This window comes from Penicillium solitum (genome assembly GCF_028829755.1).
Source record: "Penicillium solitum strain IBT 25940 chromosome Unknown utg000001l_segment0_segment0, whole genome shotgun sequence".
Lineage (NCBI taxonomy): Eukaryota > Fungi > Ascomycota > Eurotiomycetes > Eurotiales > Aspergillaceae > Penicillium > Penicillium solitum.
In genome coordinates, this window is record NW_027072121.1 from 2,303,653 (window position 1) to 2,328,129 (window position 24,477).

The 24,477-nt window shown below is 47.5% G+C and overlaps 8 protein-coding genes across 8 annotated transcripts; 5 read left to right on the plus strand and 3 right to left on the minus strand.

The window, feature by feature from the left end:
- Window positions 1-608: 608 nt before the first annotated feature.
- N7455_000869 (uncharacterized protein) lies at window positions 609-2,328 on the plus strand (the record flags this gene model as incomplete). The annotated part of the gene is made up of 5 exons (XM_065603891.1): window positions 609-652; window positions 798-1,354; window positions 1,420-1,962; window positions 1,986-2,010; window positions 2,040-2,328. 5 exons carry the CDS (start codon window positions 609-611, stop codon window positions 2,326-2,328), a joined length of 1,458 nt encoding a protein of 485 aa, XP_065462382.1.
- A 565-nt stretch (window positions 2,329-2,893) lies between these two features.
- N7455_000870 (GcvT family protein) lies at window positions 2,894-5,446 on the minus strand (the record flags this gene model as incomplete). Its single annotated transcript, XM_040961762.2, has 1 exon — window positions 2,894-5,446. The coding sequence occupies one exon, from the start codon at window positions 5,444-5,446 to the stop codon at window positions 2,894-2,896; it is 2,553 nt and encodes an 850-aa protein (XP_040807768.2).
- Window positions 5,447-6,883: 1,437 nt separating this feature from the next.
- On the plus strand, window positions 6,884-7,697 carry N7455_000871 (DUF202 domain-containing protein; the record flags this gene model as incomplete). Its single annotated transcript, XM_040961781.2, has 3 exons — window positions 6,884-7,211; window positions 7,263-7,546; window positions 7,605-7,697. 3 exons carry the CDS (start codon window positions 6,884-6,886, stop codon window positions 7,695-7,697), a joined length of 705 nt encoding a protein of 234 aa, XP_040807776.2.
- A 1,780-nt stretch (window positions 7,698-9,477) lies between these two features.
- On the plus strand, window positions 9,478-9,801 carry N7455_000872 (uncharacterized protein; the record flags this gene model as incomplete). The annotated part of the gene is made up of 1 exon (XM_065603892.1): window positions 9,478-9,801. The coding sequence occupies one exon, from the start codon at window positions 9,478-9,480 to the stop codon at window positions 9,799-9,801; it is 324 nt and encodes a 107-aa protein (XP_065462383.1).
- Window positions 9,802-10,984: 1,183 nt separating this feature from the next.
- N7455_000873 (uncharacterized protein) lies at window positions 10,985-11,905 on the plus strand (the record flags this gene model as incomplete). The annotated part of the gene is made up of 4 exons (XM_040961764.2): window positions 10,985-11,008; window positions 11,377-11,484; window positions 11,551-11,614; window positions 11,709-11,905. 4 exons carry the CDS (start codon window positions 10,985-10,987, stop codon window positions 11,903-11,905), a joined length of 393 nt encoding a protein of 130 aa, XP_040807784.2.
- A 2,026-nt stretch (window positions 11,906-13,931) lies between these two features.
- N7455_000874 (acyltransferase family protein) lies at window positions 13,932-15,487 on the minus strand (the record flags this gene model as incomplete). The annotated part of the gene is made up of 3 exons (XM_040961759.2): window positions 13,932-14,635; window positions 14,688-15,315; window positions 15,374-15,487. The coding sequence occupies 3 exons, from the start codon at window positions 15,485-15,487 to the stop codon at window positions 13,932-13,934; spliced, it is 1,446 nt and encodes a 481-aa protein (XP_040807775.1).
- Window positions 15,488-17,970: 2,483 nt separating this feature from the next.
- Window positions 17,971-19,760, plus strand: N7455_000875 (SGNH/GDSL hydrolase family protein; the record flags this gene model as incomplete). Its single annotated transcript, XM_040961787.2, has 10 exons — window positions 17,971-18,172; window positions 18,250-18,256; window positions 18,306-18,342; window positions 18,402-18,454; window positions 18,504-18,628; window positions 18,750-18,837; window positions 18,892-18,985; window positions 19,039-19,098; window positions 19,158-19,394; window positions 19,461-19,760. The coding sequence occupies 10 exons, from the start codon at window positions 17,971-17,973 to the stop codon at window positions 19,758-19,760; spliced, it is 1,203 nt and encodes a 400-aa protein (XP_040807780.1).
- Window positions 19,761-21,760: 2,000 nt separating this feature from the next.
- On the minus strand, window positions 21,761-24,236 carry N7455_000876 (fungal specific transcription factor domain-containing protein; the record flags this gene model as incomplete). The annotated part of the gene is made up of 4 exons (XM_040961767.2): window positions 21,761-23,159; window positions 23,209-23,924; window positions 23,987-24,098; window positions 24,214-24,236. The coding sequence occupies 4 exons, from the start codon at window positions 24,234-24,236 to the stop codon at window positions 21,761-21,763; spliced, it is 2,250 nt and encodes a 749-aa protein (XP_040807774.2).
- Window positions 24,237-24,477: the final 241 nt, after the last annotated feature.

The window sequence follows — 24,477 nt, forward strand, 5'->3', positions numbered from 1 at the left end:
TAATCCAAACTCTAGCGCGCGTTCTGGCTGCGACATTAATTTCAAGATCCTTTTATGTCCAGTATATTATCGACCGGAAAGTGATTTGATGATCAGATCTCCCATTGTTTGCTAGATTCAGGTTATAAATATCTTCCCATATGTTGAATATCAAGATTCCTTCCTCTGCTTTCTCCCTGGTAGTAGCCTCATCAAATATATATCATGATCGAGAATACCCCTGTGACTAGCAATCGCTTGGTCGTCAGGTCCACATAGTATTTTGTGTGTATAATCATTTTACGCTGCTAAGGATTCAAGTTTCGCGCGATTGTGCGACGGTTTAGGGGTTGATTCTTGCGAGGGTTCAGAGGGTGTGGTTATTTTTGCATCAGTAATAATATATAGCGTTTCAGCTCTTGTCCGTTTGAACCGCTCCAAACCGAAACCTGATCTAAAGAGCAGGAGTAACCATATTCGGAAATAGGAGAACCCCTTAAGAGGGAACGATCGAGGTACTTCGGCATCCCCGGGCCCTCGGGCCCCGGGCCCCCCGGGGGCGGTCGAGTCTATTACGTAAGTATATTCCCCCACCTGGGCATCTGTGGGCACACCCGTGGACACACCACATGGCTGCATCCACTCAATCTTGGCACGCCCCTACTGGTGGACCGTACTTGTGCAGTTATTTGACTATCAAAGATTCACCGGGATTTCCAAGGCTACTCCAATTGAACTCCGGCAATTATGGCCGGGGGTTTCTCAATTTTCCCGCTGGAGCTTTGGTTGATGATCTTTCAGTATCTTCGCGAGGAAAGCCCACAACATATCAGCATCCTCGCACAGACATGCAAATCCTTTTATCAAGAACTTAACCTTGTTATCTACCAGCCTGTACGACTAAGGCGGCTGGAGAATGCTCGCCGTTTCGCCAACACTATCTCCGGTCGGCCAGACTTGGCAGCACTTGTCAAGGAAGTGAGACATGCTGAAGATATGGGCTTTGCAGACTTCGCTGGCTACTCCGAGCCTTTCTACAAGGCCCTCGCCAAATTGCCGAGCCTGGAAACACTAGTCATGAGAAAAACTCTCCACCCAAGTACCGAATACTCGCCACAAACAGAATCCCAAGAAGTGCTCACCCAAATCTCCAACGCGTTCGAGTACCTGGGTGTGCCAGAATCATATCTGGAAGATCTCCTGACGGATATGGGTAATCGAGGGTACCCTCTTGGCGATGCGTCGGATTCGTTCGGCCTTGGATTCCATCCTTGTGAAGAGGACTTTTCGCTCCAAGGTTTGGCGCAAGATCTGGCCGAGCGCACATACTTTAGCCGAGACTACCTCCAAGACTTAATTCCCGCACTGCGAACATGTAAGTTACCCAATCGCAAGACTTATCTAAAGGATTTAATTTTACAAAAACAAAAACAAAAACAGGCCACATTGGCACCGATTCGGATCTCAATCCGGACATGTATCAACCTTTTATCAATTTTAATGAGACCATTTTCACACTCCCCCATTTGCAAAAGCTCTGCATCACTGGTGCTAGATTTCGGAGATTTGGGCTGGAAGAAGCATCAATTGACAATCGTGCCACCAGTCTGAAAGAGTTGCTGCTTCTCAACTGTGAGGTCACTCCTCACGATCTCGCGCTCATCATTCGATTTCCACGTGCTTTGGAACGGCTTACCATCAGAGTTCCTTCGTCAGACGTACTAGACACTCAGTATGACATGGATGACTATTCGTTCTTTTCTGATAAATTGAACATTCTGCACTCTGAATCTTTGGAGTACGTGGATTTAGACATTTACTGGGGCACAGACTACGGCATTATCCTCCATCCATTTGCTGTTCTCAGTGAGGTCGTAATCACCTTTACTTCAATGTTTGGGCATATCGACGAATGGATCATCCTCCCAGAGAGTCTCCAGAAACTTACATTCCGACACGAGGAGGGCATGCTTCTACAACTCAGTCCCCTCCTTGACGACATCGAGGACGGAAACCTTCCAACTGCGCTCTGTGATATGCCAAATCCCAGAAAATATCAGTGAAGGTACGGTGAGCTTGGTGTTACGTGCCGAAGTTGCGACTTTCAAATCCAAATTCAAAGCTTTGGCGGTGGAGCTATCAACAGAAGTTGTTCCATATCCTCTCACCATGCCGAAGTATGATGCCTGTCCCTGTGAAAACTTAACATTCTATCATCGATTCCCCTTCCACACCCGTGCTGAGCCTCCCACAGAAAGTGAGCAGGCTGCCAATACAACCGCTGCAAGTCCGGCATCTACTCAGAGCAACCATGCTTTGTACTCTCAGTCATCGGATCTCTCTCAATGATTATGACCCTCATGATTATGACCCTCATGATTATGACCCTTATAATTATAACCCCATCCTTCTTTGTATGATGTGAACCCACCTTCTCCGCCACCTGCCTTCACGGATTATGGCTATTATGATTGGGCATACGGCGTCTGATTCGGCGAACTGCGTTGTTATTTGTATCTTTTCCACGGGGCCTGTTTGTTTACTTATCATGTATTCTATCTTAGATATTTACCAACCGTCAGGTTAGACTTAACAGTGACGGCCTGGCGACACAAGGTCTGCTTTTAACTTTAATTTATAGTTATATATTCACACTCTTGCAACTTCCTTCTTTCTCAGAGAATATGTCCGGGCTAGTCACACTTCATGATTATTTCTCCGGATTCTTGGCTATTATCCAAACCATGCCTGTTCTACAAAAGAACAGACCACAAATCGTATTGTAGGGTGTTTGAGCTTATGTGCGAGAAAAGAATATATGAAGCCAAGTTGGACTACTGAATTAAGACTGCGCTATAATTATTGGCTGCAGATTGAAGCAATATACCCCTTTGTTTGAAAACATGTATCATCATCAAAGTCGTGACCTGAAGGGAGCATGTGGTCCAATCGCCGGAGGCAAGCTATCCTGATTAAGACGATTCATCTGGGGATCATAAACCGACTCTGCCTGAACAGTGGCCCTGATGCGCTTTCCGAAATACTCAATCTCCACCGATTCGCCTTCGCTCACACCACCAGGAAGCCAGGCGTAGGCAATTGGCTTGCCAATCGTGTACCCAAATGCAGCAGTGGTTACATAGCCAGCCGCTTTGCCATTGTAGAAAACAGGCTCCTTGCCAAGAATCATCGAGCGACCATCATCAACAGTCAAAGCCCGCAGTCGCCGCGAGGGTACTTGGCTAGAAAGGTGTTGGAGGGCGGTTTTGCCGATGAAGTCGTCTTTCTTAGTTGCATCCACGGCGTAGGAAACACCAGCTTCGAACGGATTGTGCTCTGTCGTCATATCCGCGCCGTAGGTCCGGTATCCCTTCTCCAGGCGCATGGAGTTGAAGGCACTGCGGCCTGCAGCAATGAGTCCGTGAGGTTTGCCAGCTTGGTAAATTTTGTCCCATAGGCGTTGACCGTTATCGGCGCTGGTTTGGATTTCCCAGCCTAGTTCGCCGACGTAGGATTTCCGGATCATTGTAACTGGGATACCCGCGAGGATCGCTTTCTTTAGACTGAAATATGGTAGGCCCTTGTTGGAAACGTCGACCGTGCTGATTCCAGCGATGACATCCCGGGCTCGAGGACCCCAGAGTCCGATGCAGCAAGTGCTGCCTGTGATATCGCGGACTTGGGCCCATTGCCCGGGGGTCTTTTGTTCCTGAACTCGAGCTTCTCTGGTAAGATACGCCAAATCGGTTGCAGTGTTAGCTCCAATCTGGAACACATCATCTTCAAGTCGTAGTACAAAGATGTCACCCCGAATGTTTCCGTGGTCATTCAGCAGGAGTGTATAAGTAACGGTTCCAGACTTGGTGGTAATATCACTAGTAGTCAAGCGCTGAAGCAGACCGACTGCCCCAGGACCGGACACTTCGAACCGATGGAAAGCAGTCATATCAAACATAGCAACGGCATTCCGCGTCTTCCACGCCTCGGCAGCAGAGATAGGCGAATGAAGCTGTGCCGACCAGGCATCCCGATCGACAGGTTTCCATGATGGCGGGAGTGACTTAACAAGATCTTTGTTTGCCTCATACCACCACGGCCGCTCCCAGCCTCCAGTCTCGAAGAACACAGCACCCAGCTCGCGCTGGCGGGTGTTGAATGGACTAACACGCAAATTGCGGGGGGATGTCCGCTGCTGAAGTGGGTGGATAATGTCATATATTTCAACAAAGTTCTGTTTTCCGGTCTCGGTTACGTAGTCTCGATTGAGTTGGACTTCTTCAAAGCGGGATAGCTCGCATTCAGATACGTCGATCTCGGATCGGCCGGTTGTGAGGATTTGTGCGAGAGCTCGGGCGACGCCTGCTGAGTGTGTAACCCATACGGCTTCGGCTACATAGAAGCCGTCGAGGTGGGATGGTTGGCCGAGCAGTGGGCCGCCGTCGGGTGTGAAGGAGAATATGCCGTTGAAGCCGTCCGCGATTTCTGTGTCCTGAAGGGCGGGGAGGAGCTTCTGGGTGTCTTTCCAAGCTGGATCAAAGTCTTCGGTTGTGAATTCCAGGCGAGAGGGCATGTTCTGCTCATCAACATATTTGGGGGTGAGGCCCAGTGATGATGCAACGACGGGCATTGGACGATGTCCGTAGTATCCAATGCCGTACTGTCCACCATGTTCACGGTAGTAAAGACGCTTATCCTGGTGCCGGAGGATTGGGAGTGCGGCATTCATTCCATTGGGTAAGCTGTTGATATCTCGCCCAGTGAGAGCGGGTACTGCTGTGGTCTTTGCATACTGGTGCGCGAGTGGGAGCAAAGGGATGTCCACACCGACCATGGCTCCCAATTCAACACCCCAGAACCCAGCGCAAGAGACAACAATGTCTGCCGGGATAATTTCATTTGGAGTACTGACTCCGGTGACTCGCCGGCCGTTCCGTTCAATTCCCGTCACCGGAGTATGACCGAGATAACGAACGCCGGCCTTGCTTGTTCGTTCGATGAGCAGCTGTGTTGCTCGGGCTGCTAGTGCGAGACCATCGGTGGGGATATGTAGACCGCCCAAAACCATCTCGTTATTCAAATGAGGATACATCTTAAAGCACTCCTCGGCGCTGATTAGCCGGGCATCGATGCCCCATGATGAGGCGTATCCATGTTTCCGCTTCAAATCCTCCAGTCGTGCGGGGGTGGTTGCTACTTCGAGACCGCCCACTTGATTGAAACATTTATGTCCGTCCTTCTCTATCGATAGAAGTTTCTCGACGGTGTATCGCGCGAGATGTGTCATTGTCTTCGATGGGCTTGTCTGGAATACGAGTCCGGGGGCGTGTGACGTCGATCCGCCCGGCATGTGCAACGGACCCTGCTCGACAACAGTGATATCGTTCCATCCTCGAGAGACCAGCTCGTCGGCGAGGTTGGTACCCACGATACCGGCTCCAATGATGACAACGCGTTGTGAAAGTGACATTATTATATTGATTGTTAATATGATACATCCATTAGAAAGCGGCAGACACTCGTTCTATTTGTATATTCACATAGTTCATGAGTTGTACAATGTGTGACATTCCCGTACACTTGTTCCCATACCCCGCATCGGCGTACGATTATTATGTAGTGTATCTTGAAGCTGAAGATAAAGATATTACGCCCCGCACGGGTTCCGGCGATGTAAAGCCGAGAATGCCAGTAACGAATACGGGTGCCATTTACCAAGAATCGGAATGGAGGGGTATAACGTTGGTTGCCCCACGTTGATATAGATAATGAAGCTCATCAGGTCAATCATAATTGGTGAACCAGCTCGATGTGGCGCTTTTTCGGTTGACAATGGATAACATTTCCTTTTTGGGTCACGGTTCCTAATTTTAGTATGAGGGGGAGCGTCATAGCTTTCTCACCGTAGTTGGATGTTATTCATAATTCTTTCTATAGGCTGGGTAGTTATCCAGTCAAAAAAGTTGTTATATAGTCCACGGTTGTTCTTCCAAGGTTGCAAGGTGGTTGTAAGGACTGATACATGCGTTTCAGGTGACAACAGACACCGGAACGGAAAATCAAACATCCGTGTTATTCTCTCGGAGTGCACTCGAACGAGACACCAGACACATATATATATTCCACTATTCGAGAACAGGTTCTACTTGAATTTATCTCGATGTTGCACAGCAGTTGATATGGCAGCTTCGGTGTAAACGCGACGTCTATAGAACAACGAAAGAAAAGATAGTACGAACAGGCTTGTGACTATATACTGATCCTCAGGACTAACTCATCTACGGCCCAAGTCTTAGAGTACAGTCGAGCTTATCCCGAGATCACTATTAGGTTCCTCAACGGGGCTTCCAACACAAGACATTGAATCAAATAGAAAACACGTTAGATTTAAGCAACAGTATCCGAGCTTTAGGCCGGGATCTAACACATCTGTATGTGTTTAGATTCGAGCTAGCTACTTGTAGTAAAGAAAATAGCTGATCGTGCAATAAATCGTTAGTTGTGAAGGATTGTCATTGGCAGCACATTCCAACATAACGGACGAAAATGATGCAATCGCCATTTTATGACCTCTGATTGGTCAATATGAAAATGGATACAGGGGTGTTTTCAATGGAGGCGTGGAGTATACAAATGGGTTGTATATAGTTTCAAATGTGAGATATATCGTCTACTTCTCTGTCTAAGTTCTATGAACCTTTTTAATATCAAATAATATCCTCAAAGAACAATGTAACCTCATATGCTATGCGGGGCAAATGTTTGACGTTCGGCTGGAGCCGATCCCCGGGGAACCCAACAAGAAACATTCCCTTTCCTTGGGACTTTCACTCTTTCTCAAGACAGACCCCTCGGCTTGAGGACATCCCGCAATGCTATCGCATACATTCCACGACCATCTCTCATCATGACCGAGCCTGGCGAAGCCCTTGTTCCTGAGGAACCGCCCAACGCAATCCTGACCGACTCCCGCCCGACAGCCGACACCCGCGATAACGACCGCGAAGCATTAGAGCTCCATTCAATCCAAACGCAAGAAGACAACGATTTAGACTACTCGACCCCATCCGGTTCGTCCGGCGACGAGTATCGCGTGTCTACACATCGGACTACGTCTCAAGCGGATTCCCGACATAGACTCGAAGCCCGCCATGGGCTTTGGGGCCAGATCTGTCGGTTCTGGACTCGACATGTGATTATAACGGTGCCGCAGAAGAGCAATCGAGATCACTTTGGTACGTTGTACTGTGGACACGCTGTTGGCACTCTAATTGACATCATCAAAGCCCTAGAAAGAACATTCCTTGCCTACATCCGCACGTCCACGGTTATCGCTATGCAAGGGGTACTCGTTGCGCAACTTTTCCGTCTGCAACGGCCCTCTCACGCAATCGATCGCCTATCGTTTTACGAAGTCGGTATCCCTCTTTCGGTTACTTGTCACTTCGTGGCTGTTGTCGTCGCTTTGATAGGTGCATTCCGGTTCTGGAGACAACAAAATGCTATTGTCCGCGGGAAAGTATACGCTGGAGGGTGGGAGTTAAACTCGGTGGGAATTTTATTATTTATTGTAAGTCTCCCTAGGACGATGGCCGGTTTTCGAATACTAATCAACTCCCTACGCTCAGATCATTTTGGCGACCTTGATTCTTATTGTTATCATCTCGATCCAAATCAGTTTGAACCCCAGTGCCTTGCCTTATCGAATATTATGGTCGTAAAATATAGTTTATGATTTTAGCACACTGGCTAGATATGCATTTACATAGCGGAAAAGACCACCCGAGATGAGCATCTTATTGCGCATATATAATTATGACTTCATTACATGGTCCCCATATTTTAACCTACATTGCCGATCAGATCTGTCTCTTATTTGTGGGGCACATTATCATTTGTATTCCAGAGCATTCCCATCTTTAAAGTCCATCGGAATAGGTATTCTCCAGGAAAGTCGCATGCGGAGCGGCTAGCTGGTCTTCAATACCCGCTGGCTATCCCACAGAACCACTCCATAGTTCTGAAGTGTCCGCATGTCCCGCACATCCCCTGATAGACGTCAAACTGAACTCGCGCAGTGATGACCTGGCATATCAATAATCCTTTATCCCACTGCTAATTTTTGTGCCCTTCGATCCCCTTGACTCGGGTGGTGGAGATAGACGAGAAAGCTGCCATTTGCTCGTCGAAGTAACTGAATAAGACGATGCGAAGTAGCCGATTTAAGTCATTGATGCGACAGCTGAAGCTGGTTGAACGCATATTCGCTTGCTGCTCTCGCAACTGTGGTCGGTGCTTTCTCTCTGGAGGGTGATACCCCACTGGTTGGTTATTTTGGTTAGCACATTGTCTATAAAATGGAACATTATTCAGTGCATAGAGTAGGAACAAACCCAGGTAGGCATCGACAGGGCAGGTAGTTATCACACCAAGTCCCAACGTCTAGAGACTAGGTAATTTCTCGGAAGTGAAGAGCGATGAGCCATGAAGTAAGAGAATGGTAAATGAAATGTGAATAGAGAAGGAAGAGGAGAAGAGTCAAAGCCTAGCGAGACGATAGCGTATTTAATCATATGGCCGTTGGCTGTCTTCTGTTAAACAATTTTGGTGTACTCTCGCCCATTATCTTCCTTCTCCCCATCTTCGCTTCTCGCCCTTCCCTCTCTTCGTTTCTCATTCTCATCCTTTCGACTACTCAAACATCAAGTTTCGTCACTATCCTCTACCATGGCTAGATCCATTCAGTCTCTTGTAAGTGAAATCATCCGGTTGTTTATTGCAGCGTCTATCATGGAAGATGGGTTGTTTCAGCATTCCCTACCCTCAATCCTTAAATACACAGGATCCACAAATCTCTACTATTATCACCACAATCACTTAATCACAAAAGCAACCGGCATAACCACACTGCTCCTAGACATGGGTGTTGACCCCCTCGGCATGGTCTGATCTTACCATGCCGCACATTAGCATTCCTTGAACTTTCATCTTGGGCGTTTCATCTTTGTGCGAGATGCAACCTTCCAGTTTCTAACAGCCCCTTGCTGTGCCTTTGGCACCTCCCCAAGCATATATATCACAAGATCTATCAAGTGTATATGGATGCGAACTAATGTATCATAGTTGTTCTGCAAGCACTGCGAGATATATGGACATGATGTCGTCCACTGTCATCGTCTTTTTGAGGACCTGACTAGCTTTGCCACGACCAATGGCATTGTAACAGGACATCCAACCCAGGGCTTGGTGAGAACTATACCATACATTCAATGACAGAACAATGACAGAACAACATGCTGATGCATAATCTGGGACATATCAGACTTCTATCATGCAGACCCACTGCCATGTCGCCCGCTGGGGTAAGAAAAGGAAGTGTACGCTTGATGCAACTATTTCGACCCAAGCATAATATCCCCACGGCCACAACCTCTACTCCTTCCAAGAGTTGGACTGCATTCATACCTGCCAAGCTAGGTCGCCATAAACCAGCTCGAAGTCATGAATGCTTTGGTTACCCCATATTTATCCCAAATTGCTCTTCCCATCCACCAAAACAGCGCGCAAATCCTGTCAAGCCAAGATACTGACATTAAACTAGCTTCCAAGTATGCTTCGTTGACCACCACATCGAGATTCCTTGGTGGTGGCAGTGGCACCTCGTCGACTCCGAGTGCAAGTCTAACTCCAATTGAGGGCCAAGCGCTGGCCAACTACTTGGAACAGCATCGACGACACTGGTTATGGTCCCGCCATGTGGAACACCAATGGCGCTACGCAGGTCCTTTCCCAATTAACGCCGAGCGACACAACCCCAAAGTGTGAGGGAAAGATAGTAGCTGGATCATATCACATAATTTCGATGGCTTTCAGCCTCTGTCAGGCAAGGAAGGGGTTACGGTGGAATGGATAGCAAGTCTTACTCTATTTTTGGACTCTTGATGCGCTACATAATACAATCGGACACGCTTTAGGGGAGGCATTATCAGTAGCTCCTCCACATGCTCGAACAGTTACCGCATCGAGTGCGTAGATGCTACCGACAACTCCAACGGCAAAATCGACATCATGCCAGCAGTGCTTTTTCAAGATTATCGAACACACAGTTGGTGCCAGTTGTTGCCCACAATCCAAATCTCGAGATAATCAATCATATTAAGGGGTGACGATGTTGATAGGCAGTAAATAGGAGGCTATGCAGCTATGGGATAGGCCGAGATGCTGGCGAATTACCTTCACTAGCATTGAGCCTACTACTTGCGGTGCTATGCTGCTGGTCTCTCCGTGAGACATAGCAAATGCGCTGGCAGCAGCAGGACCTTAATACAGGTGGCACCCAGCTGCCAAACGGCAACGGGTTTTGGGCCTCGTCCAGGCGGAGACGATATTTATCGTTCAAGGAGGATCACGGTTTCCCTTTTCAATGTATCTTCAATCGAACATTTCTTGGGTGGCCTCACGAATTCGGTATAAAAAGCTCCATCGTGGGATGAGAAGGGAACATAGATCTTATAGAAAGGATGTAGGAGTAGCTTCCCAGTATTGAAATTATTAGAGAGTACGAACCATGCTAAGAGACAAGATGAAATTGACAGATACCAAAGAAAGGATTATGCATAGTCTAACAACCTATGTCAACCCTTCTATATTATGGCCAAAGGAGCTGTTTTACCCAACCGTGGTACTTGAGCCAGTAGTATAACACACAAATTTTTTGTGAAAGTGAAGGGAGAGTCATTTTGAAGTGAGAGACTGGGAGTTGAAACGATAAGAGACAAAGAGCCCAAACGCAGTGAGAGATGAGAGGGCCCTGAAGTTCCCAAATCTTCGTCTACTCTCACCACTTCACGTCCCCCCATCGTTTGCTCTGATCATAGAGCCTCCCCTTCCTTCTTCCTTTCCTCTTCTTCTTCCTTTCCTCTTCTCCCTTCTCCTCATACAGTCGAAACTCACAGCGCGTCCAGCCTTTATTTCGATCTTCAATCTTTCCTCATCCTCTCCTTGAGCCATGGCTGACGCCGGCCCACACCCTGTAAGTAAAGAATCTCGCCTGCTTGTTGATGTTTGTGTGTCCCATGGACGATATATCGTCTCAGGACCCCTCACTTCAAATATCTATTCCAAAAATTCCCACTTGGCATGCTGTGGATCATATAGCCACCCTGGCTAGATGATCTGATGGTTTCACTTGCTGACCATGGTCTCACACCGCTGTGTTGTGTTGGGGATTATCTTCCCTTCTCTGAAATCGCTAACCCTTCACACTCTCACCTGTTAAAATCTTCCCAGCGAGGACCAATACATCCATTCTAACACCATCCCCTCCGTATCCTCGCCATATACTCAAGCAACTGCAGAACCTCTATCCGGAATGAACGAATACTAACTAAATTATCATAGGTGTGGTGCAAACATTGCGAAGTGGAAGGACACTTGGTCACCCACTGTCATGCTCTTTACGAAGACCTGGCCAACTTCGACGCAGGTGTCCGAATGTCCCAAGGCCCGGTAAATACTCTACCATGAACCCCCATGACAGAATGAAGCATTAACATGAAGCGTTTGACATAATAGGCCTCTGACCCCAAGAGAGCCTACCCTATTTCCCACTGGGGCCAGGGAAAGAAAAATAAGCAAAGTATGTTCTATGCAACTATTAGCCAGCGCTCAGCCTCCTCACTCAGCATAGCTTACGTACGCGACGAAGCAATTTACTGACGGTTTGTACATAGTCTACGGCCCTGCTGCATTCAATGCTGCGCAAGGTGTCCCTGTTCAGGGCATCAGCTACCCAGCAATCCCTCCCACTGATCTCGACCCATTGGAGGCCCAAGCTGCCCTAAATTACCTGCACCAACAATGGGTCTATTGGTTGCACTGCCGTGCTGCGTGGTATGAAAACTACTTCGGAGGAAATACCACACTGTAAAGGAAAGCATACAGGGAGGACCACAGTCTTTTTCTTTGGCCATATCTTGATATCTTGAATTGAAAATGTTTCGGATGAGTTATTCGCTATCAAAAATCCGTCGTGATGTTAGAATGGAACATGCAGAGCATTGTAGACGTAGAAGTAGTAGTAGCCCAGTATAAAGTTTTAGAGAGGACGAACCATGCCAAGATATCATATGATATTTATAGACACTAAATAGAGGAATGCGTTACAATGGTCTAAATTATAGCTCAATGTAGACTGACCACCTTGGTATCTCACAACTTCTCGGTGTTATTGTACATACGTATGTAAGTCGATTTCAATGGGATACTCCAGCAACCATCCACGGATATAACATGAAGCTTGGAGCTGGCGTACCCATGGATTCCCTAAGGCTGATCACAGCTTTGATGTTATTCCCCACCGAAATCTCGTGCTCGCCACTAAAAAGTACATACGTACTCCTTCTCTCATAGATGAACATCATTTGACGGAATACCTATACAGTAGACCCATCGGAATAAAACTACCCTGAGCTATCTGAAACTAAAAATAATCGGTCAAACCGCGGAACAAAACTGACGTGTACGGAGGTACCATACCTCGGTCTCGGTTCCGAGTAAATCATTCAAAACCGTTTCAAATAAAAACAGCCCCATGCAAGTCCTGTAAGGCCAGATGATCATCCATCAAGCCCCATTCTGATTTCCGACTTTTCCGCCAGACACGGAGTGACCATCAACGATCCTGCCTCATCGGGCAATCGGACCAAGACATCTAGAAACCACGCATCCTTCTCGAAGAAGACACGTTGTTAGATTGGCGGGCGATGCTTCACCGAAATACTACATGCTCCATACACCATACATCATATCAACCCATGTACGTAGTACTCCGTACGTCGTACCTGATTGTAAGTCCAGCTCTCCACTCCGAACCGGACTTTCTCCGTCCGCTTGCGGAGCAAACTGGATCCCGTACCCGATGTGCAAAGCGGATATATACCGGGTAACCATCTCAGCTCAGTAACAACCCGGAACTTTGAAAATGTGGAACAAGGTTTCGCTAAAACGGCCCATGCTCCGTATGAAAGCAGACATCCACATCGTAGGAACCCACAGTAGCAATCACGGGGGGCTAGATGGATCTCGGATTGGCAGATATGACAGGAAGAGATATGGAGAATCGGAGGAGGGAGGTGGATTGCTCTCAGACAACCCTGTCCAAAAAGCGCCCAAATAGAGGGTGGGACATGGGTATATCGGCGGTCGGTACGAATGCGAATACTCGGTTAGGCTCTTGGCGCGCGTTGGGCCGCCCGGATACCCTCGAAAGGTGTTGCTTCACGAGAGTGGGGTCCTTGGCAGTGGCGATCCAGCCTTATTTCTGGTGTTCGGATGCCTTGGCGGCTTTCAGGGGAAATGACACGGTCGTGTCGTGGTGGTTTTTGGTAATACCGTGTTTGCATTCAATACTGTAGTGGGATCTGGCGCTGACGGTCTTATTCGGAGTTAAGACTTTCAAGTCATGTCCCCTTTTTCTTCTGGGGTTGAGGTATTGAATATTCAGCACGAGTCATAGCTGAGACTTGAGAGGTCTGGGCTTTTAGGCAGGCAGTGTGGCTGACGTGGTACTTGGTCCTTGCTCACAAGGTTGATTTTGGGGTTTGGAATTTATACAAAGTCATTTGGGTATTGATTTTTATGTTCATATGTACATCCGAAATTATCCACAGTCACCGACGGTTCTCGGCTTGATTGTCTCCATTTTGTAGAGAAGAAAAAGCCGGAAAATAGAGAGGGGCAGGAAAAAAAACACAACACCAATCATGATCTGAACAAATATGATAAAAATAGGCGAAAAGGAAAGAACCAAATGGTGAATCATAGAAAGAAAATGCAAGATATGAGAAAGTAAATGTAACAGAGTGACATATAGACACTTGACAGGAAGCTCAGGCCGCCAGGGCATCGCTTCTTAAGAAATCATTTCCACGTCTTTACCACACAACGCACCAAAATTAAGCTGTCTGCATAGGAATACTAGTCATAGGCAGCTGGGGTGGAGCTTGCTCACTCTCCTCGAACATCCACTTCTCCAATTTTTGGGCCATGCGCGCACAGAAGGGGTCAACATATCCGGTCCACAAAGTGGCGCAGAAGTAGACCAACGCGATCCAAGCCGGGATACTGATAGCCACAACCCAAGGGGCGCGAATGGGGATCCAGTGCGGGTGAAGGGGTTCGCCGTCCTCGCCGTAGATCGGGTTACCCTTCTCGTCGACGATATCACCGTCCCAGGGCTGGCCGGTAATTCCGTAAAGCATCCAGCACAGAACGGTGCGGAGGAGAGTGCCGTGCACGAGGTAAACGGCGAAACTCTGCTTGCCGAGCCAGAGGAGGAGACGGCTGGAGAGGAAGTCCTTGGTGGAGGGTGAGATATAGATGGCAAAAATGATGAGGTCGACGCCCAGGGCGGAGTAGCGTCTGCCAACGTTGACCTTCGGGGGGAAAAGGTAGTGCGAGGCTTGTTCCATGTAGGTCGACCATGTCGCCCATTCGGGGTGTTCGCCGGGGTATGAGCAGACGAGGAGACCGAGGCAGAGAAGGAGGCCTGCTACGATCTTGCGGCCCCAGCTGTGGCGTTCGACGAATTCTTTGAAACCGTTCTCATATGAGAGATCGCTGAGGAACATGCCGTAGATTGCCTGCATTTGGAAGGTTTCTGTTTCTTCGTTAGTACCAGGGTTGGTATTAAGGTTTCACGTAGGACTTACCCGTGTTTTTAGCTGCGTTTTGGTGGAAGTAGAGGTACATTCCCAGGTAGATAGCCACACGGAAGCGGAACTTGCAGAACATTGTTGCGCAGATTAGGACGTAAATCAACATAGATGCCTGGAGCAGCGGAAGCAAAGCCCACTGGTGGTCATCATACGCCATATAGCCCGTGGTCCAAACTTCAAGGAAGGTCTTGAAGAGCCGAACGAACTCCTCCCAGAAAGTAGGCGCCAAATCGACGGCTGCGTAACGGCACCACCAACAGTCGGAGCGATTAGCAGCGATGAAGGCGCCAAACTGTGCCATGACCCACGAAATGAGCAAGGCGATGGTAGCAGGGAAGATGAGACGGGGTGGGCGGCGGAAGGCACTCTTGCCAACTGATGTAAAGGATCCAAGGATATCGCCATTGCGGGACTGTTTGAGCGGCTTGAGAGCACAAACGTAGCCAGTCAAGAAGGCGAAGATGGTGACACCCAAACGGCCCTGCCAAGGGATACGGAAGACGGGCCACTGCAGAATTCGGGGAGGGGTGTCAACATCGTCGCGGGGGGCGAAGAGGTCATAATCCCATGCTCGGGCAAGGTGAGTGAGGATAACTAGGAATGAGGCGATTCCTCGGAGGCCCTGTTGCTTGATGTCAGTAACCAGTGTATATCCCTATAAGGCTGAGATGTGAACGCACATCAATCCACTTCACACTTTTCCGCGGATCACCTTTCACCGATGGATCTGCGGACTTCCAGGGAATGTTGTCCAATATGCGCGAGTAAATGTGGTTGGGTTGTATGTACTCCATGACGAGTGTTATAACGAATGAATGAGAGACCGAACGAGTCCGATAGGAGACTCGGGGTGTCTAGTGAGTTGGTTGGAATGGAAAGCCAAATAAGACCATAAACATTGAACGTTGAAGCTCTAAAAAAAAAAGTGCCAAACCAAAAAAAAAAAAAAAAAAAAACAAGATGCTGGTATAAAGAGTGAGGAAGGGACCGATAAGGTTAAGAGAGCCTAGAAATGCGAAATCTCCCCATAGATCGCAGAAAAGTTCAGAAGGAAAAGTGATCAAGATAGGAGAATGGGGTATATGTAAGAGAAATCCGAGTTCATCCCCACGAGTCGAAGATCTTGGCCAACTGGAAAACGGGTACGAGGCGAATGAGGAACTTGAGCTGGGGAATTTACTTACAACTGTATCGCGTGGGGCTTGAGTGTGGACCCGATAAAATACAAGGGCAATACGGACTCCCTTTCAAGTATATGACGATATGTAAATTTATACATGCTATATATATGAAATGCATAATTCTAGTCTTATAGTCCGCTCGTTTACCCGTATTCTGCTGGCTTCTAGTTGTAGTAGATGTACTCAGACGAGAAAACGCGTCCAGAGCAGACACCCACATGTAGCATATGGGTGTATGGATATTGTATGTATCAATCCATAGTTACGCCGTCGGGGATGAGCATTGTCCTGCATACTCCGTATCCGCACTCCATACAAACAAGTGAAAGGGGTTATTTCAAGTAGCAGATTGAAGCTATCTCCAGCCTCTCACGAATTAAGCTATCAAATAAATGTAGAAGCTGACGACGCTTTGCGCATCAACGCGAACTAGTATGTAACCGACCAATCAACGACTGTTATTTTCCCCATATGAACCATGGGCTAAAGGCCGCCTCAAATTGCGCCAGATCTTGGCATTCATGGCACGTCGCCCCAGTCTCCATTTTAATTGGCCAGGGGTCATACTCAGCGGCAAATCGGAATTAGGTTTCGAATTGATTTCCTTTGAAATCCGGTTACATTGGCCTCTCCTCCGTACCTGACTGAAGGGATCGAAGGGGATGGAATTCAAGGAACTTAACCCCCTATTTCCGCCAAATACGAAACCGAGAACCCTGGACATGTTCATGGGGTACTACTCTGTATGCAAGATGGAGTATGAACTCTATATGGGGTACGGAGTAGATTCCAACGTTGTACTCGTTATCTAATACTCGGACTCCGTGATGATCGCCAGGGCCCTCGGGAACTTCCCGATACACCTCCCATGAACACAGTTTCAGGAATGGTGAACAGGAGACTCTACTCCGTACAAAAAGCACAACATTCCATTTCCTTTGGGAATGTGACACTTGAACTTGATTGATGTTTGAATTTGAAACATACATCGGAACTGAATAATATCAATTTCAGCCAATAATGCAAAGGCACCTCTTGGCTCCCACTAAGTGGGATTACTTATTCAGGTGCCGTGCTAGACTATTGAAAGAATGGATCCTTCTCGAATTTTAAGGCGAAATTAATTCAACTTAGTATTTGTTTATTTGCCCTATGACAGCTGATCGTCCAAAACCTGAGTCTATGTACTCTTGTATGTTGTACCCCGTACGGAGTCCATTAACCTCGGTTCTTGACCACATGATAGTACACACAAGCAACGTGGACTGAACCTGGCTATTTCAAGTCCCAATCAACTTGCATATACTACATATCTACCGTTCTGTCTATTATTAGAATCACAGACCAGCATATTCTCTGCAAGGCCAGGGGGGATATAGCGAACGTGATGCACAGCCAAAAAAAAAAATCCAAGCCCTATGGGGATCTTCTTCCCGCGCCTGTTGGCACAGTGCGTCTTTGTCTGATCGAATGGGAATTACCTCGGATCTTGGCGACCCATTTATTTGACAAAATGCGAAACTCTGCCTTTCAGCCCTGGAGGGATTTATATAGAAAAGATCGTCTTTGTGGTCCAAGGTTAGAAGTTCCCCTGCATGGTATTATTATAATAGGACGTGCAGGGGTCTACGTGTGTATGTGGTGGCTATCCATATGTGGCTGTCTATATCCCCGACTCGGAGATAGGTATTGACGTTTGACATACCTCATACGTATTATTCGGGGTTGAGATACTCTTTTAGCCACTGTGCACTTTTTACACCAAACCGTTCTAGAGCCGCCATATTCTGCCTCGTGTGGACCAATACCCACTTTTCTCTCAATTTAAAAAAGATTTAAGGGTCGGGCAATTGATCAGATATGGTTATCGGTTCTCCAAGGTATTGTAATTTAAATGATAATACCCAAAAATACACACACGAGCTTGGCAAAGCCGGGTGGTGGCGGGCCAAGATCACGCAATTTTAGTTTCATCCCGACACATCCATTTAGACCCGTCTGAATTTACCCCTTAGTCAGGAGAAACTCGATGAGGTTTAGGAGTGTAACAGGAGAAGAACCAGAATTCGTGTAGGAACAACTCTGTCACTTCCAAAATGCGGCTTGGACAAACATTTACGGCCTTTCTTTCATGGGCTTTGGTGGCTTCGGCCACCATTCTCGAGAACGGCCAAGTGAGAGAGAATGCATACCCAGGCCAGTTACAACCGGTGACTCTGGACGATTCATGGAGGAACTATCCAGCGGATGCTCCGGAGATATCTTACAAAGGTCGTTGGGATAGCCAACATATTTCTTGTATGTTTCCCCATATCCCGCATCTCTTCCCCGGATTCTGGTTTTAACCTTAATACTAACCTTGGATCGATGCTCAGGGTGGTCGTATGTATTACTTTCTCTGTTATTTTATCGGGTTTACTAATTAACTTAGTGCACCGGGAATCAAAGTCGAGTTCTCTGGGGAAAAGGTCCATCTTGTCCATTTCGATCAATTTTAAAATGGCTCCATATATTAACATCATTATAGCTCGCTGTCCACTTCGGCCCAAGCACCAACACAGGTGTCCTGGTAGCCTACCGGTATGTATCACCTCCCTCTCTATGTATTCATCGCCCTAAACGTCAGCAGGATCGGCTCTCTTGACTGGCAATTCTCTAATATCACTGCCTCGTCAACATATCAATTTGTTGGTCCAGACTCAGACCTCAAAGATGGCGATGAACCCGTCGAGAAAAATACGTTTGAGATGAGAGGTATGTGTTCCATCAACCCAGTGGCAAGATCTATATACTAACTACCCTGCAGTGACAAATTGGGGCATTGGATAAGTCTCACCCTGTCGTTCAATCTGTTCGTTACTTACCGTCCACACAGTTCAAATCGCTGGCGTAGCTGTCGCGAATGGCGCTGCCCTCACTAAGCCCCCAACCTTCGAGAAGAGAGTTGAGATCATCGGCGGCTCGTGAGTCTTCCCACCTTCGCCACCTATTCTTCCATGCAACTAACCATCCCCAAGACTTGCATCTGGACAATTCGCCACCTATGAGACACTCTCATCGTGGTCCTTCCTCTTCGCCAACGGCTTGGGCAATGTCGAATATGGCATCACAGTCAGTCCACCCATACCTGTAATCCTCGATTCGATATGCTGACAGTCTCACAGGCCTATCCCGGCGTGTGTCTTGCCGATGAACAATGTTACAACGGCGGCTCTCGCGGCGTGGTATGTCATCAACCCCGTATCTCCACTAGAAACCCACCATCAACTAACAGCACCACTAGGGATGGTACTGGCACCGTGCCTCAGACCCCGGCTCTCGCGCACGTTCCATCTACGACCGCAACCCCGAGAAGTGGGACGTGAAAGCAGAGCAACCAGCCGATCTTGTGATCATCCAGATGGGTGGTAACGATCACCGTCACCCCAACGAGATCCCCGGCAGGGATTACTACCATGCCTACGTCGACTTGGTGGAGGATATCCACTCCAACTGGCCTAATGCGATCATCGTTCTCATGGTATGTCTTATTCTATTTGCAACTTTGATTGTAAATGTTGATGTTCATCCAACTAATCTTCAATAGTCTCAATGGGGAGGTTTCACCAAGGAAGGAAAGAAGTACGTCGGTAGCACTTACTACCAGGAAGAGACCCGGGAGGTCAACGAGCACTTCAAGGACCGTGGTTTCGTCTACTATTTCCCTACCGAGGGTCTGCTGCAACATAACGATATCAACCCCAAGAACCATCTTACGGATGTGGGTCATGTCAAGATTGCCAGTCACTTGTTGCAGTGGGTTAAGTTGATTCTCAGGTGGAACCTTGAGCCCACTGGTGAAGTCTCCGCTGGCACTACTTACTGGAACGATCAGCAGGAATACTGATCGTTCTTTCTGGGATGTAAATTGGGCTGGGTAATGATCTGGCCTTTGTACATTTATTTTTTTAATTACTTGGCATAGTGTGGATAAACTGCAGGATCACATATAGAACATACATACCGCCTTATATGACATTGTACTTTTTATGCAATTTTATTTTTGCTACTCAAAGTAGGTTGAAGATTCATAGATGGCGGACGTACTGTGCCACGTTCTACAAAGCAAGAAAGTGATTAGAATGCAGATGATGATTTGCCTACTTCCATGGAGGTCTCTATAAAGCTCCATATGGACAAAGAGAGGGAGAAGGATTCTCCGTCTTCTACTTATTCTCTAGTAGCTAGTAGCTACAACAACCTTCTCGTTGTAGTATTAAAAATATATTAAATGCTTGACATGAAGTGGAAAAGAAGCACAACCCCGACGGTTATGACCTGAGGCAACAATTTATAATTATATATTGCTATGCATCTTCATCCTCCCTTTTTATATACCTTGACATTTTCCAAGTTTCTCACGTTCCCAGCGCCTCTTGACGCCTCAGCATTCTGCATGCCCCCATTGTGTTCATGTCACATCTCTAAAAGGCACTTAGAAACATCACCCAACAAGGTCTACTAACAGTATATTCATCAGTCCCTCCCATCTCACGGTCCTCGTATCTCTCGACGGCACACTTTATACCCTCACCTTTCAAGCATTGTTCAGAGCCTGACGCGCAAGCCGTGGGACAGCCAACGCATATAATTCTAGCATGAATGTATATTTATTGCTACGCCAATATTCATAGGCTTGTGCCGGCGTACCGGCAGGTTCGCGTTTTCCCAAAACGTCTAGAGAGCTTCGACGACATTCCAAGAATGGATATAAAATGGCTAGTTCGTCTACTCGAGCAAGCGACGATCCTATCTCTCGACATATACGCACCGTGCAAAGGTTCCAAGTCGAGGAAAATCGTTGGTTACAGCGAGGAAATGTACAAAGAGGCACTGGAGCAGTGTGGCATACACCTCAGTGTGTTTCACCCACTGAATCATGAAATGTCACCCAAGCAGAGCAAAATGAGGACTTCTGGCCCCCGCATATATCGCGGTTGTGGTAGCGCGAGCTCTGGGGCAAATGCGTGGTATCTCCACCCATATGCTACTGAAGAGAAGCCGTTACACAATTGCTCGGCATGCTACTGGTATCGAGCTCGAGACTCGTCGATCGTCAGAGCACTTTTTTCAACCGTTTCTGGGCAAGGCTCACCGCTGGGCCATGTGAAAACTGTGGAATGACCGAGTCCGTCGCATGGTGTTGGCACGGGGAGGACAAGGACCGCGTTATTTGATTGCCCTGCCGTGCTTATTGGTTAAAGTACGGAGATCACAGACCCATGAAGAGAGAGAAAACATCCCGGAAATCGTACCGACGTTGTCGTCTACCCAAGGTCGTTGTATAATGTTCCTTTCAGCTAGATCACGTTTTCATCTTCAGATACCGTAACATTGTCTACCCACCTCTCAGTGTTCATATAATACCTTTCGCCATCTGTCAGTTATACAAGTAGTTCTGGTCAAGATCGATGTAGTCGGTTACAGCCAGTGTAGCTACTACTGCAGTACCAAGTACGTCCTCTGTCAACACTCTCACTTCCGAGGCCCTGGTTCTCGGATACAACATTTGAAGCAACAAGGTTCGTAAGGAAAGTTAATATATCGTGGGATATTTATTTCGCAGCGTATTCAGCTGGATTTTATAGGCTCGTGCTAGGGTAAATTTTTGCTCAAGTTCTGTACTATGAGAGGTGCTCGAGTTTGCGTTTCATTCAGTCGCCCATAGCAATACAACATCGCTATTCGCCCTCCCTCCACCAGGATCATGGTATGGCTTTCCATCTCTATCCGCCAAGACATCTGCGCTGGTAATATGAAATGTCACAGCGGACTGGAGCATTGATTTTGAGGCCCCTTGCCGTAATTATCACTAGTCAAGTATCTCCAGGGAAATATGCACCTGCATCAGAATGGATGTTTTGCGCCGTTCGGCTTTTCCTCTCCGTCCATCGAAGGAAAGAAATAACGAATAAACTCCTCGCTAATTGGGTCATAAGGGAAATTCCCATCGCCTGCAGTCTGTTCTTGAGTACTTGGCGCGGATAAAAATCCAGGCGCCCAAGAACCCGCGAGGTCCGCGTCATTGTTAGAATGATCCACGGTATGACTTTTATGAGAGAGTATTGACGATTGATATTGACCATTGCAAGGCAAGCCTTGCGCACCGTCAACTCCATCCCGCTGTGAAGGCTGCGCAGAGCCGACATGATCACTAGATAGGTCATTGCTCTGCTTATTTGAAGGCTGTGGTATCTCGCCGTCAGTGTATTCCATGCTAGACACCAGTCGACGAACTGCACTTTCACAAAGTTGCCATGCACGATGTGACGCGATGCAATGCGTGGACATCATTTGAAGCCACTGGACAGATTTCTTCGCTGACTGAATCAAACTGCGTTCTCGGTCTGGCATGTGCACGCAGCGAAACGACAGCTCCAAAATTATAACTGTTGCTGTCTGCATTATGTAGTGAAGGAAGCACCACCATGGACAAAACTGATATAAATGGGCAGTATTCGGCTCGTCGGGCAACAAATCGAGCATGTCCATAGCTGACTCCAGGGTCATGACAGCCATGTCGTGGCTAAATCCTCGGCGGTCGAGACTCCTCCGTCGTCCGTCGGCCTGAGGGGTATGTCGGCAGAGACATGGCCGACCTAGCACGATGCGTGTGCTATGGTAGTGGAATGCCAGGTTTATCTTCGCCCAGTAGGTCTTCTCATTTTTATCGTTCATAGAAGTGAAGTCCAGCCCGGATGGAAGAGTCGATAACCATGCATCGACGTTTGCCTTCAGCCGACCGATGCTACCCTTAATATCGTCCCATGATACTGCCGCACTCTCCGGTGAATAAACGTGGTCTAATATTTCTTGATTCACAACTGTGAGATCACAGTAGTACAAGAAATAAAGACTGGGATTGACCGGCAGACTTCGAAGCCATGAGCGTCCAGCTAGTGCATCTTCAGTCTGCTGACGATCAGGATAGCGAATGTGAGGGCTAGTCATGGCCATGTCCACTCGTTTTTCTCTTATATCGAAATTATCAAGAAACAGTCTAGCTGATGGCTCGGACAAATGATATTCGTCGAAGGGAAGGGGTAGTTGGGTGGTATACATATTGGTCGAAACGGAGGTTGCCCGACCAGTCATTGAGCCTAGTGTGTGTTCGACCGTGTAAAGACACCACCAAATTCGGCAGCCTATCTCCTTCGCCACACCCGACATTTTATAGCAACTGCTCTTCAGGTTGATGCCAAGGGAGGTGGCGGACCGGATTGCTAGAGCTGAGATTCTCCACGCCCTGCATTTATCAGATTCGTTCTGTCAGGAAAAGGGCTCAACGAACTCACCTATTAATCTGGTTTGTAGATAGCATGTGAAATGCAATTAGACCCTCTATTTGCACTTGCTGAAGATCGGGATGTTCGAATAAACTATCGCCGCCCATGCTCAGCATTCTAGCCCTTGTTAGGTAGAAGAGATGGTCTTTGATATCCCTCCGCTGTGTCGCATCACTGTTATATAAGTATTCTGTCGCAATGGCGAAGATCATGTTCAATATTGCCATCCATTTATCACCCGCATAAGATATATCGTCGAAGAAGTCTCGATATTGGGTGGAAAACAGTGTGCGATTGATGATAGGGAAATGCGGGTGAACTGCGAGCAGATATGTTTCAAACAGATGATCTGCCACCTGTCGAGGAGGGACCCAATACATTTGTACCGGTCCAGGTGCATCGACACCAAGGTCATCAATATGGTAGTTGATCGTGGATGGAGCAACTTTGTCACCAGTGTGATCTTTGGATGTGGCCTTTGGTGATTGTTCGCGATTGCGCTGTTCTGCCTCTTCCTGCACCCGGCCCATCCAAGTAACCTCTGAGCTCTTGCCCATATATCCAGTGGCCCGGGAGCTTTCTGTTAAATTGAGGTCTTCCTCGACTCGATCTACCGCTTCCAATGACCCGATGGAAGAAGGTGAACTGGATCGCTTGTACGAGCCCGTCTGGTCTTGAGACGTGTCGGGTGTTCCATTTGACACATGGCCTGAATTCGAGTTATACTAGTCGAAGTATTAGTCAATGGCAAGACTCCAGTGTATCTGTGATATTATGAGCTCCCTACCTTCTGGAGTAGATCTTCAATGCGCTTGGCAGAGTGACCGTCAACCACATTTCCTATCTCTTTCAACACAGTCTCGTAATCCCGTACTTTTTCACGAAGACCTTCAATTTCCCTAGTAGTAGGTTTAGCTCATGTCTCAATTTATTGCATGTAAAAAAACGGTACGGATATATTGGTTATTGAAATAGATGAGTTGTTTTGGTTGTCTTACTTTGTGATTTTCTCACGCGATTTCAGCGGATAGATGCATCGAGAGTTTGTTTCTTCGCATAGCCGACAACTTGGAGTCCTGCCATTGCATTTTATTTTTCGCTGGCGACATGATTCGCATGCCCGTGAGACTCGTTTGTTGGATGGCGGTGGGACGATGAACCGTTGTCGGGGGATTGCGACTTTCATGGCAAAAGTTTCCCCCTGTAAATATATGTCGAAAATATGAGGATATCAGGTATTTCGATGAAAGATGTCTTGAGCTTCGGTCAAGAAATGAT